This window comes from Homarus americanus, unplaced genomic scaffold, assembly GCF_018991925.1.
Source record: "Homarus americanus isolate GMGI-L3 unplaced genomic scaffold, GMGI_Hamer_2.0 scaffold29734, whole genome shotgun sequence".
Taxonomy (NCBI): Eukaryota; Metazoa; Arthropoda; class Malacostraca; order Decapoda; family Nephropidae; genus Homarus; species Homarus americanus.
The window spans coordinates 137,501-151,438 of record NW_024718244.1 but is presented as its reverse complement, the minus strand read 5'-3'; the positions used below and the strand labels follow the sequence as shown (position 1 = coordinate 151,438).

Sequence of the window (13,938 nt, the reverse complement as noted above, 5' to 3'; positions counted from 1 at the left end):
TACTACTTTGCTGTCACTCGGAATCGAGTATGACGATCATCCAGATATGATACAATGATATGAATTATTAGAGATGTCACCTAGGTTAGTGAGTCTTAAGGTGACTAAAGAGGCTGATATTGGACCGGCAGCATCGTTCACATTCGTTGCTTATGTGGAGGGCGCCATCTACTGAGGGAGGGGCGGTGGCAGCATCTTTCCTGCGTTGGCGCTTGTCTGCCTCGGTTTGCAATCGCTCTAAATCGAACACAGGCGTTCGATTTAGCGCAACTGCAAGCGTGCCAAATGCTGGCAGCTCTGCCAACTCTGGCATTGAAGTCGCCAAGGAGCACAACCTTATCTTCTCTGAGGATAGAGGTTAGCACTCTGTCAAGGTCGGCGTAAAGGGCCTCCTTGATATCATCCTCTGCATCCAGTGTTGGGGCGTAAGCACTAATGAAGAAGGCATGACGTGAGTGATTCAGTGGGACTTGAAGCGTCATGAGGCGCTCCTTGATCCCAATAGGTATTTCAGTTAGCCTGTGTAGGATGCGTTGGCGGATGGCAAAATCAACTCCATAAATACGGTTTCTCTCCGCAGTAGGCTTACCCTTACAGAAGAAGGTGTAGCCAGACCCCCATTTTGCGAGTTGGCCCTCATCTGGGAGCCAGGACTCACTAATGTCTGCTATGTCGATGTTATACCTAGTCAGCTCTTTTGCCCTATGGGCAGTTCTTCTTTCAGGATGCACATTTGTGCCAGTATCCAGAAGGTTCCTGACATACCATTCAGCGACCTTAAGAGGTTGTATGGTTTGTTTTTGTTTGTATCTGTAATTTTGGTTGTTTTCATCCGCTTAAGGATGACCTTACTGGGTGCGGTTGCCCAGGCAGGTTTGATTTTTAGGCAGGCTATCTTTAGGGCACCTTTACTTGCCCCCTACCCATATGGGAAGGGCAGAGTTTCTCCCCGAAGGGGCTGCTCAGCCGCACAGACAGGAACGGATTGCACTGCTGCCTAGATCCTATTGCATAAACGACCATCTTATCTGTGCCGCCCTTGTGCAGAGTTGTTACTAGAGACTCCCGGCAGTCATCTCTGCCTGTCCCCGTCGCAACTCGTCCGTCGCCATCGGACTTTTGGGGGTATAGGGGTTTTGATGATAATGAGAGGTATGATGAACTGGATGATGGCTGCACATGAGTTGATTTATGTGGTGAGGCAGGAGCGCAGGCTGCAACCACACATCTTGGCTCTCCCTTTTCCTGATCCAGTGGTGCAAGTGTTGTAACTACTGGGGAGAGGCAGAGTCGCAATGGACTGTCAACAGCCCAGTTTGTTGGGTTTCGCCTTGGTAGCCTGTCATCAGGCATTGCATTCGTCCTCCGGTTTAGTCGTTGGGTTTCCATGGTGGTCACCTCTTCCACCTACACCGCCGTTGGGGTCTTGTTGGAGCTCTGTAAGCATGTCTGCCTGTTGCGGGGCTTCACCGCAGATTTTTCGTTCGGGGTTTACTCCCGTATTCTTATATCTGCCAAGGTTAATCTCGCTGAAAGCGAGAGGGAGCAAGCAGTGCTTGCCCCTTAACACTAACACAATGCTGCCATTCTCGACACATTTCACCACCCTGTGTATGCATGCGTACACATACACACACGCATACACACAGGTACCGAGAACAACACCCTACCAAGTCTTGTACTGGCTTGGCTCAAGAAATCATCCCAGTCTGTAGTTCCTTTATGAAACACCGAACGGCGCGTCAAAATTTGTGTTTTTGTTCCGCAATACATCACCGGGGAATGCAAGAAGGGGAAGGAGAAAACAAGATGAAAAGGCAAGAATATTAAATGAGAAGTTTTAATCTGATGGTTAACGTGGCGTAAAAAGGCAGAGGAATATACCATTAGCAATTTGTGTTTGTCATCTCCACAGAAGAGCTATAATAATAATAATAATAATAATAATAATAATATATATATATATATATATATATATATATATATATAGTACAGTCGTTTGTCTACCCGGTTCATAATTATGTTGTATCCATGGTATTACATGTTTCTCTCTCTTTCAATTGTGACTGAGTTTCTGTCTATCTGTCTGTCTCTGTCAGTCTGTCAGTCTGTTTGTCTGTCTGTTTCCTTCTCTCTCTCTTGGTGAAAACTCTCTGTCGGGTCTCGTTGTACGTAAGTGATCAAAGTTCGTATTCCATTTGCTTGGTAAAAGTCAAAGAATGTTTTAGCCTTTCTCTTGTCCAGCAAACACCTCCCGGCAGGTTTCACTTAAGAGTCTGGTGAAAGTCTTTGATAGCCTCTATTGTATGTTGCTCTTGTGAGGTGGCTGCTCCAACGGGCCTTGAATTTAGTTCTAATTGACCCCAGTCTAATAGACCCCATTCATAAAAGACTCTAGTCTGTAATAGACTTAAGTCAAAACAGAACTTAGTTCTAATAGACCCAAGTCTAAGTAGACCCCATTCATAAAAGACTCTAGTCTGTAATAGACTTAAGTCAAAACAGAACTTAGTTCTAATAGACCCCAGTCATAATAGATTCCAGTCCTAATATACCCCATTCCCAATAGAAACTAGTGTGACCTAACTCTAACATTACTGGGGAAAGGGAAGAGGGGTTGGACCTATCAGGATTGAGGGTGGGGAAGGTGTTTATCTGGGGTAGGGGAACAACTATCCGGACGAGGGGAAGGGGAGTGAGGGCAGGCGCTAGAGAGCATGCTACCACGATTTGGCCCCAACATCTGACCTGCAACCCAATTTTTCCATGGCGTGGGTGGCTCCCGAGGTCACTGCTCTCGTGACATCCTCTCCCCCTCTTCCCCTTACCCATCCTCCCCTTTCCCTTCCCCCTCTCCCTCCCCTGCCCCTTCCCCTTCCTCCTCCTCCTCCTCCTCCTCCTCCTCCAAGCCTTGATGTTGGCTACCGTCCAGAGCTGACCCAGGAACTCAATATGGTATGTGCTGGTCTTAACCCTCAGAAGTCTCTCTCTCTTTGACTCTTTCTCTTTAATATATGAGATAATTCACCTCATTCTGATAAATAATATGTGAAATAAGGAAAATATATATATTTTAATTCCCCGTTACAGATAACTCTAAAACAGTGATATGGGGAAATACTCACTTCTTAAATGCCCTGGTACAAGTCGCTTCGTTAAGCTAAATTATTACGAGAAATGGGGAAAACATTCTCTTAATTATTTCCCTGATATCGCCTGCTTAAAATATAATTCCTTGGTACAGCTCGCTTCACTCTAAGATGTTTCGTGGACTGAATAATGAACTGAGTGAAAGATTGGTTATCTACTCGTCGGCTTCATTCCTAACTACAGCTTATAAACAATACACATCTATGACTCTTGGTGTATTTCCTCAATAACAGTAACTACGATTTAATTGAGCATAGCCAAGCCTTCCTCCCTCCCTCCCCAACACATGCTTTGAGTTGGTACGTCGAAAATGTACTACACGATTCAAGGATAGGATAGGTGGGTGGGTGGCTTGTAGGTGGGATAGAGGGTGAGTGGGATAGAGAGGAAGCGGGATAAAAGGGTGGAGTGACAGTGCGTAGATTAGTGGCTGGAGGAGTGGTGGCAGATGGATGGCAATAGAGAGATGGCGAGTGGTGGTAGGCTGCTGGGCAGGTGGGATGGAGGGAGGGGGTGTGTTAATGGTGGGTGTAGGGAGGGGGTGTGTTAATGGTGGGTGGAGGGTGGGCAGGTGGTTGGATAGGAGGACAATACATTAGCCTCGACGTTGCCAGCTGAAACAATTATCTCCTTGAGAAAAAAACAGAGAGATCTTTTGTGAGATAAAGGAAGATTCAATATCCCTGAGTCGTGAGATAGTGGGAGGTGGAGGAGATGGAGAGAAGAAAGACGAGGTGATGAAGCTGACAGAGAATGGTTACACACAAAAAAAATTAAAACTCAACAAACAAACAAACAGGGAATAAGAGACAGGGATAAAAAGGGAAAGGGACACACAGAGAAACAGAGAGAGACATAGACATAGACTACTATTACTTTGCTGTCACTCGGAATCGAGTATGACGATCATCCAGCTATGATACAATGATATGGGTTATTAGGGATGTCACTTAGGTTAGTGAGTTTTGAGATGACTAAAGAGACCGACCGGGACACACAGCGTCGTTCACATTCGTTGCACATGTGGGTGGCTCCATCTACTGCTGGAGGGGTGGTGGCAGTGTCTTTCCGGCGTTGGCGCTTGTTTACCTTGGTTTGCAGTCTGGCTAACTCGAATGTATTGACACCTTCTCGTGTGGTGCTCCTGCAATCGTTACGATATAGAGTAATCGTCTCCCAGGTGAGGGAGTCAATTTGCTTTCAGGTTTGCCTTAAGACTATCCTTATACCTTTTCAATTGCCCGCCGGCGTTACGTTTGCTATTCGTTAGGTGACTGTAAAATGGCTGCTTTGGCAATCTACTGTCGTCCATGCAGGTAACATGGCCAGTCCAACGTAATTGTTCATGGAGAATGGTAGCCTCAATGCTCCTACAGTTGGTGTCCACAAGAATACTGGCATTTGTTCTCTTTTGTCTTCCCAGCGAACTCGGAGGATGGAACCGTAGACTACGTTGGTGAAAGTTTCAAGTGCAGCAAGGTGCCTCTTGTATGTGACCCACGTCTCACTACCATATAGCAGGGTGGGGAGGACCACTGCTCGATATACGTGAAACTTTGTAAATAATTTCAGCTCCCTACAGCTGAAGACACGATATCGTAGTCTGCAAAAGGCTTGAGATGCACATCTGATCCGATGCTGAATCTCTTCATCGATGTCTGCGGTGGTGGACAGGTGGGAGCCGAGATATCGAAAGTAGGCAACATTAGAGAGGGTAGTACCGTTAAGCTGGATGGATGGTGGTGTGGCTGAACCAGGGGCAGGTTGAAAGAGAATCTGAGCCTTACGTTCATGCACCTCAAGGCCGAAGTGTGCCTACGCGTCTGCGTATGTGTTCAGGATCTCCTGTAGGTCTTCTTCAGTGTGCGCAACAAGGGTGGGGTCGTCTGCATACTGAAGTTCAGTAATGGAAGTTGCTGAACACCTTTGTTCTTGCCTGGAGTCGTCTTATGTTGAAATGACCCCCCTTCACCAAGTACTCGATGTTTACCCCTTTGGCTAAATTGGCACTAGCATGAGTAAGGAAGGCAGCCAAGAAGATGGAAAAGAGAGTTGGTGCCAGTACACACCCTTGTTTAACCCTGTTTGGATGGGAAAGAACTCTGACTGGGTGCCGTTGTACAGGACACTGCCGTTCATTCCATCGTGGAGTTGCCTCACAATGGCGATGAATTTTGGTGAGCAGCCAAAACGTCTGAGGGTCCACCAGTGGGCTTCCCTGTTGACTGAGTCGAAGGACTTGGTTAAGTTGATGAAAGCCATGGACAGGTCATGACGCTGTTCTCTGCACTTTTCCCATCTGGCGGGCAGCAAAGATTATATCATTGGTGCCACGTGATGGTCTAAACTCTAAAACGACATTGACATTCTGGGAGGAAGTTTTTCGCCTTAGGAAGAAGTCTGTTTAGGAGGACTCGGGCTATAATCTAGCCAGAAACGGAGAGCAGCGAGATCCCACGGTAGTTGCCACCGTCTGACCGGTCTCCTTGTTTTACAAATATTGACAATGGAGGTGTCTTTAAGAGCTTGGGGCATTTCCTCCTTTACCCATATATTCTCCACCGTGTTGGTGTATACCCGTGATGGTGTAGACCCGTGTTGGTGTAGACCCGTGATGGTGTAGACCCGTGTTGGTGTAGACCCGTGTTGGAGTAGACCCGTGTTGGGTGTAGACCCGTGTTGGTGTAGACCCGTGTTGGTGTAGACCCGTGTTGGATAGACCCGTGTTGGTGTAGACCCGTGTTGGTGTAGACCTGTTGGAGTAGCCCGTATTGTGTAGCCCGTGTTGGTATAGCCCGTGTTGGAGTAGACCCGTGTTGATGCCATGTTGGTGTAGACCCGTGTTGGTGTAGACCCGTGTTGGTGTAGACCCGTGTTGGTGCAGACCCGTGTTGGTGTAGACCCGTGTTGGAGTAGACCCGTGTTGGTGTAGACCCCGCTGATTTGGGTAAGACCCGTGTTGGTGTAGACCCGTGTTGGTGTAGACCCGTGTTGGTGTAGACCCGTGTTGGAGTAGACCCGTGTTGGATGGGCCGTGTTGGGTGTAGACCCGTGTTGGTGTAGACCCGTGTTGGAGTAAGACCCCGTGTTGGTGTGGAGCCCGTGTTGGTGTAGACCCGTGTTTGCGTAGACCAGTGTTGGAGTAGACTCCTGATGGTGTAGACCCGTGTTGGAGTAGACCCGTGTTGGGTGCAGACCCGTGGTGATAGACCCGTGTTGGGTATGGACCCGTGTTGGGGTAGACCCGTGTTGGTTTTGACCCGTGTTGGTGTAGACCCGTGTTGGGTAGGCCCGTGTGATGTAGACCCGTGTTGGTGTAGACCCGTGTTGGTGTAAGCCCGTGTTCGTATAGCCCGTGTTGGTGTAGACCCGTGTAGATGTAGACCCGTGTTGGCACCCAACCCAACCCAACCCGACCCGTGATGTAGACCCGTGTTGGTGTGGGCCCGTGTTAGGTGTAGACCCGTGTTGGTGTAGACCCGTGTTGGTGTAGACCCGTGTTGGTATGAGCCCGTGTTGATGTAGACCCGTGTTGGTAGTAGACCCGTGTTGGTGTAGACCCGTGTTGATGTGGGCCCGTGTTGGTGTAGACCCGTGTTGAGTGTAGACCCGTGTTGGATGTAGACCCGTGTTGGTGTAGACCCGTGTTGGTGTAGACCCTTGTTGGTGTAGACCCGTGTTGGTGTAGGCCCGTGTTGATGTAGACCCGTGTTGGTGTAGACCCGTGTTGGTGTAGACCCGTGTTGAGGTGTAGCCCGTGTTGGAGTTAGACCCGTGTTGGTGTAGACCCGTGTTGGTGTAGACCCGTGTTGGTGTAGACCCTTGTTGGTGTAAACCCGTGTTGGTGTAGGCCCGTGTTGGGTGTAGACCCGTGTTGATGTGAACCCGTGTTGGTGTAGACCGTGTTGGTGTAGCCCGGTGTAGACCCTTGTTGGTGTGAACCCGTGTTGGTGTAGGCCCGTGTTGATGTAGACCCGTGTTGGTGTAGACCGTGTTGGTGTAGGCCCGTGTTGATGTAGACCCGTGGTGTAGACCCGTGTTGGTGTAGGCCCGTGTTGGTGTAGACCCGTGTTGGTGTAGACCCGTGGTGTAGGCCCGTGTTGGTGTAGACCCGTGTTGGTTTAGCCCGTGTTGGTATAGACCCGTGTTGGGAGTAGACCCGTGTTGGTGTAGACCCGTGTTGGTGTGACCCGTGTTTGGTGTAGACCCGTGTTGGTGGGAGCCGTGTTGGTGTGACCCGTGTTGGTGTAGACCCGTGTGGTGTAGGCCCGTGTTGGTGTAGGCCCGTGTTGGGTGTAGACCCGTGTTGGTGTAGACCCGTGTTGGGCGCAGACCCGTGTTGGTGTAGGCCCGTGTTGGTGTAGACCCCGTGTTGGTGTAGACCCGTGTTGGTGTAGACCCGTGTTGGTGTAGCAAACCGTGTTGGTGTAAGCCCGTGTTGGTGTAGACCCGTGTTGGTGTGAGCCACGTGTTGGTGTAAGCCCGTGTTGGTATAGGCCCGTGTTGGTATGGAAACACGTGTTGGAATGAACCCGTACTTGGTATAAGCCCATGTTGGTATAGACCACGTGTTGAGTGTAAGCCCCGTATTTAGTGTAAACCCCGTGTTGGTGCAAACCCCGTGTTGAGTATGAACCCGTGTTGGTGTAAGCCCGTGTTGATTGAACCACGTGTTGGTGAAGCCCGTGTGGTGTGAGCCGTGTTGGTGTAGGCCGTGTTGAGTGTAGACCCCGTGTTGAACAGACCCGTGTTGAGTGTAAGCCCGTGTTGGGTAAAGACCCCGTGTTGAGTGTAAACCCCGTATTGATGTAAACCCGTATTTGAAGTAGCAAGCCCATGTTGGTAAACCACAAGTATAAACCCCGTGTTAGTACCAAACCCGTGTTGGTAGCAAGCCACATGTTGAGTAACCAACCCATGTTAGTGTAAACTACATGTTAGATGAAACCCCATGTTAGAAAAACCATGTGTAAACCATGTTAGTGTAAAACCCATGTTAGTGTAGAAACCCATGTTAGTATAAACCCATGTGGTAGCAAGCCATGTTAAATGTAACCATGTTGGTATAAAACCCATGTTATGAACACCACGTGATGAAACCCATGTTGGCAAACCGTGTTAGTGTAAACGTGTTGAGTATAAACCCCGTGTTAGGATGAAGCCCGTGTTAGGTGCAGACCCGTGTTGCAGCAAACCCGATGGTACAGGCCCATGTTGGATGAAGCCGTGTTGTAGTGTAGACCCGTGTTGTAGACCCGTGTTGGTATGAGCCGTGTTGAGTAGCAAACCCCACGTGTTGGTGCAGGCCCGTGTTGAGTGTAAACCCGTGTTGGTGAGACACGTGTTGGTGCAGACCACGTTTGATCTGAACCCGTGTTGGTGCAAGCCCCGTGTTGGTGTAGGCCCCCGTGTTGGTGTAGACCCGTGTTGTGAAACCCGTGTTGGCGCAGGCCCGTGTTGGTATGACCCGTGTTGGTGTAAGCCCGTGTTGGTCATGAACCCGTGTTGGTGTGACCGTGTTGGGATGAGCCCGTGTTGAGTGTAGACCCATTGATGCCCAGGCCCCGTGTTAGTGTAGACCCGTGTTGGGTAGCAAGCCCGTGTTGAGTAGCAAACCCGTGTTGGTAGCAAGCCGTGTTGGTAGCAAACCCATGTTGGTGTAACCCGTGTTGGCCTTAGACCCGTGTTGGTATGAAACCCGTATTGAGTAGCAAACCCGTGTTGGTATGACCCGTGTTGAAGTGCCAAACCCGTGTTGGTAGACCCGTATTAAGGCTGTAAACCCGTGTTAGTATAAACCCCACGTGTTAGCTAAAGCCCCGTATTTAGTGTAGACAAATATTGGTATGAACCCCGTGTTGGGTGTAGCCCGTGTTGGTGAAACCCGTGTTGGTGTGAACCCGTGTTAGTAGAAACCCGTGTTGAAACCCGTGTAGAAACCCATGTTAATAAATATAAGAACTTTTAATTTATCATTTATTTATCTCCCTCTTGCATAACCTATTTATTTATCAACATTCTTCCCATTTTCTTGTTTTTTCTCCTGTTCTTCTATTTATCACCATCGTCCGTCTCCTTGTTTATTTTTGTACTTTATTCCTTTATTAAAATGAAAAGAAAAGAAACAAAGAAACTGTAGAACATTCAGTTAATTTAATACAGGATCTTCCGCATCTCTCTGGAAAAAATAACTATTTTTTCCTCAGAAAACTAAACTTCTCTGGTTTTCTCGTTGTCTCTCTAGGAAAACAAAACAAAACAAAGGAACACCTACCAAAGTCATTAAGTAAGTCTAGTTATTTCCTTCATTCTGGGAACATAAGAATAATTTCTTATTTGAGGTATTTACGAATTTCCTCCTCCTTCTCGTTCATCCTGCATTTGAAAATAAGACAATTCCTACTTGAGTCTCTGCTGGAGAAAAAAATTACCCTGTTTTTTTCTTTGTTACTCGAGAATTTACTACCCAAGTTATTACACTAACTCTCTCTCTCTCTCTCCCCCCTCTCTCTCTCTCTCTCTCTCCTCTCTCTCTCTCTCTCTCATATTATGCTCATTGATATACTGACCATAGAAGGGCTTTATACACTACACCATGAGTGTGTGTCTGTCTATCTGTCTGTCTGCTGTCTAGCAGGTGTTCACATAGCCTTATACACACACACACACACACACACACACACACACACACACACACACACACACAGGACTGACAATATCAGCACAATGTGATGTTCAGGGTCACTCACTCAAATATTGGTCATTAATCATCACAGACGTCTCTCTTGTCATAACATCATCCTCTGCCTCTACCGCCCTCTGACCATCTACCTCCCTTGACCATCCCCTCTATCTACTTCCTCTGACCATCTACCTCCCCTTGACCATCTACCCCCCTACCCTCCTACTTCCCTCTGACCCATCTACCTCCCTTGACCATCTACCCCTCTACCATCTACTTCCTCTGACCATCACCTTCCTTGACCATCTACCTCTCCATCTACTTCCTCTGACCATCTACCTTCCCTTGACCATCACCCTCTACCATCTACTTCCCTCTAACCATCTACCTCCCCTTGACCATCTACCCTCTACCATCTCTACTTCCCTCAGACCATCTACCTCCCCTTGACCATCTACCCCTCTACCATCTACTTCCCTCCCTGACCATCTACCTCCCCTTGACCATCTACCCCCTACCCTCTACCCTCTGACCATCTACCTTCCCTTGACCATCTACCCCCTCTATCTACTTCCCTCTGCTATCTACCTCCCCTTGACCATCTCCCCTCTACCATCTACGTCCCTCTGACCATCTACCTCCCCATGACCATCTACCCCTCTACCATCTACCCCTCTAACCATCTACCTCCCCCTTGACCATCTACCCCCTACCCTCTACTTCCCTCTAACCATCTACCTCCCTTGACCATCTACCCTCTACCATCTCTTCCCTCTGACCATCTACCTTCCCTTGACCATATCCCCTCTACCATCTACTTCCCTCTGACCCATCTACCTTCTCTTGACCATCTACCTCTACCCTCTACTTCCCTCTGACCATCTACCTTCCCTTGACCATCTACCCCCTCTGCATCTACTTCCCTCTGACCATCTACCTCCCTTGACCATATACCCCTCTATCCTACTTCCCTCCGACCATCTACCTCCCTTGACCATCTACCCCTCTACCATCTACTTCCCTCTGACCATCTCTTCCCCTTGACCTCTACCCCTCTACCATCTGCTTCCCTCTGACCATCTACCTCCCTTGACCACCTCCCCTCTACCATCTACTTCCCTCTGACCATCTACCTCCCTTGACATCTACCCCCTCTACCATCTACTTCCCTCTGACCATCTACTTCCCCCATGACCATCTACCCCTCTACCATCTACTTCCCTCTGACCATCTACCTCCCCTTGACCATCTACCCCTCTACCTCTACTTCCCTCTGACCATCTACCTTCCCTTGACCATCTACCCCTCTACCATCTACTTCCCTCTGACCATCTACTTCCTTGACCATCTACCCCTCTACATCTACTTCCCTCTGACCATCTACCTCCCCTTGACCATCTACCCCCCCTACCCTCTACTTCCCTCTGACCATCTACCTTTCTTGACCATCTACCCCTCTGCATTCTACTTCCCTCTGACCATCTACCTCCCCTTGACCATCTACCCCTCTATCTACTTCCCTCTGACCATCTACCTCCCTTGACCATCTACCCCTCTACCCTCTGCTTCCCTCTGACCATCTACCTTCCCTTGACCATCTACCCCTCTACCATCTACTTCCCTCTGACCATCTACTTCCCCTTGACCATCCCCTCTACCCATCTACTTCCCTCTGACCATCCTCCCCTTGACATACCCCTCTACCTTCTACTTCTCTCTGACCATCCTACTCCCCTTGACCATCTACCCCTCTACCATCTACTTCCCTCTGACCATCTACTTCCCCTTGACCATCTACCCCTCTACCATCTACTTCCCTCTGACCATCTACCTCCCCTTGACCATCTACCCTCTACCCTCTACTTCCCTCTGACCATCTACACTCCCTTCGACCATCTACCCCCTCTACCATCTACTTCCCTCTGACCATCTACCTCCTCGACCATCTACCCCCTCTCCCTCTACTTCCCTCTGACCATCTACCTCCTTTGACCATCTACCCCTCTACCATCTACTTCCCTCGACCATCTACCTCCCTTGACCATCACCTCTACCTCTACTTCCTCTGACCATCTACCTCCCTTGACCATCTACCCCTCTACCATCTCTTCCCTCTGCCATCTACTCCCCTTCATCCCCCCTCTACATCTCTTCCCTCTGACCATCTACTCCCTTGACCATCTACCCCCCTCTACATCTCTTCCCTCTGACTCTACCTCCCTTAACCATCTACCCCCTCTACCCTCCTACTTCCCTCTGACCATCTACCTCCCCTTGACCATCTCCCCCTCTACATCTACTTCCCTCTGACCATCTACTTCCCCTTGACCATCTACCCCTCTACCATCTACTTCCCTCTGACCATCTACCTCCCCTTGACCATCTACCCCTCCACCATCTACTTCCTCTGACCATCTACTTCCCTTGACCATCTACCCCTCTATCTACTTCCCTCGACCATCTACCTCCTTGACCATCTACCCCTACCACTCTACTTCCCTCGACCACCTACCTCCCTTGACCATATGCCTCTACCATCTACTTCCTCTGACCACCTACCTCCCTTGACCATCTACCCCTCTACCCTCTACTTCCCTCTGACCATCTACCTCCTTTGACCATCTACCCCTCTACCATCTACTTCCCTCTGACCTACCTCCCCTTGACCATATACCCCTCTACCTCTACTTCCCTCTGACCATCTACCTCCCTTGACCATCTACCCCCTCTACCCTCTACTTCCCTCTGACCATCTACCTCCCTTGACCATCTACCCCCCCATCTACCTCCCTTTGACCATCTACCTTTTCTTGACCATCTCCCCTCTACCATCCTTCCCTCTGACCATCTACTTCCCTTGACCATCCCCTCTACCATCCTTCCCTCTGACCATCTACCTCCCCTTGACCATCTACCCCCTCTACCCTCTACTTCCCTCTGACCATCTACCTTCCCTTGACCATCTACCCCTCTACCATCTACTTCCCTCTGACCATCTACTTCCCTTGACCATCTACCCCTACCATCTACTTCCTCTGACCATCTACCTCCCTTGACCATATACCCCCTCTACCTTCTACTTCTCTCTGACCATCTACCTCCCCTTGACCATCTACCCCCTCTCCATCTACTTCCCTCTGACCATCTACTTCCCTTGACCATCTCCCCCTCTACCATCTACTTCCCTCTGACCATCTACCTCCCCTTGACCATCTACCCCTCTACCCTCTACTTCCCTCTGACCACCTACCTCCCCTTGACCATATACCCCCTCTACCATCTACTTCCCTCTGACCACCTACCTCCCCTTGACCATCTACCCCCTCTACCTCTACTTCCCTCTGACCATCTACCTCCCCTTTGACCATCCCCCTCTACCATCTACTTCCCTCTGACCATCTACCTCCCTTGACCATCTACCCCCTCTACCCTCTACTTCCCTCACCATCTACCTCCCCTTGACCATCTACCCCTCTACCATCTCCTCCCTCTGACCATCTACTTCCCTTGACCATCTACCCCCTCTACCATCTACTTCCCTCTGGCCATCTACCTCCCTTGACCATCTACCCCTCTACCCTCTACTCCCTCTGACCATCTACCTCCCTTGACCATCTACCCCTCTACCATCTACTTCCTCTGACCATCTACTTCCCCTTGACCATCTACCCCTCTACCATCTACTTCCCTCTGACCATCTACCTCCCCTTGACCATCTACCCCCTCTACCATCTACTTCCCTCTGACCATCTACTTCCCCTTGACCATCTACCCCTCTACCATCTACTTCCTCTGACCATCTACCTCCCCTTGACCATCTACCCCCTCTACCCTCTCTTCCCTCTGACCACCTACCTCCCTTGACCATATACCCCCTCTACCATCTACTTCCCTCTGACCACCTACCTCCCCTTGACCATCTACCCCTCTACCCTCTACTTCCCTCTGACCATCTACCTCCCTTTGACCATCTACCCCCTCTCATCTACTTCCCTCTGACCACCTACCTCCCTTGACCATACCCCTCTACCCTCTACTTCCCTCTGACCACCTACCTCCCTTGACCATCTACCCCTCTCCCTCTACTTCCTCGACCATCTACCTCC

At 49.6% G+C, this 13,938-nt stretch overlaps 1 protein-coding gene across 1 annotated transcript in view; it reads right to left on the bottom strand.

Moving 5' to 3' along the window:
• Nucleotides 1-2,264: 2,264 nt before the first annotated feature.
• The window catches only part of LOC121859365 (mucin-2-like), a 75,352-nt gene continuing 63,678 nt past the window's right edge, over nt 2,265-13,938 (bottom strand). The window contains exons 9-10 of the mRNA XM_042356142.1: nt 5,698-7,687; nt 2,265-2,399 (exon numbers count right to left, since the gene is read on the bottom strand). Of these exons, the coding sequence (XP_042212076.1) occupies nt 2,265-2,399; nt 5,698-7,687 (2,125 nt within the window). The remainder of the gene's footprint in view (nt 2,400-5,697; nt 7,688-13,938) is intronic.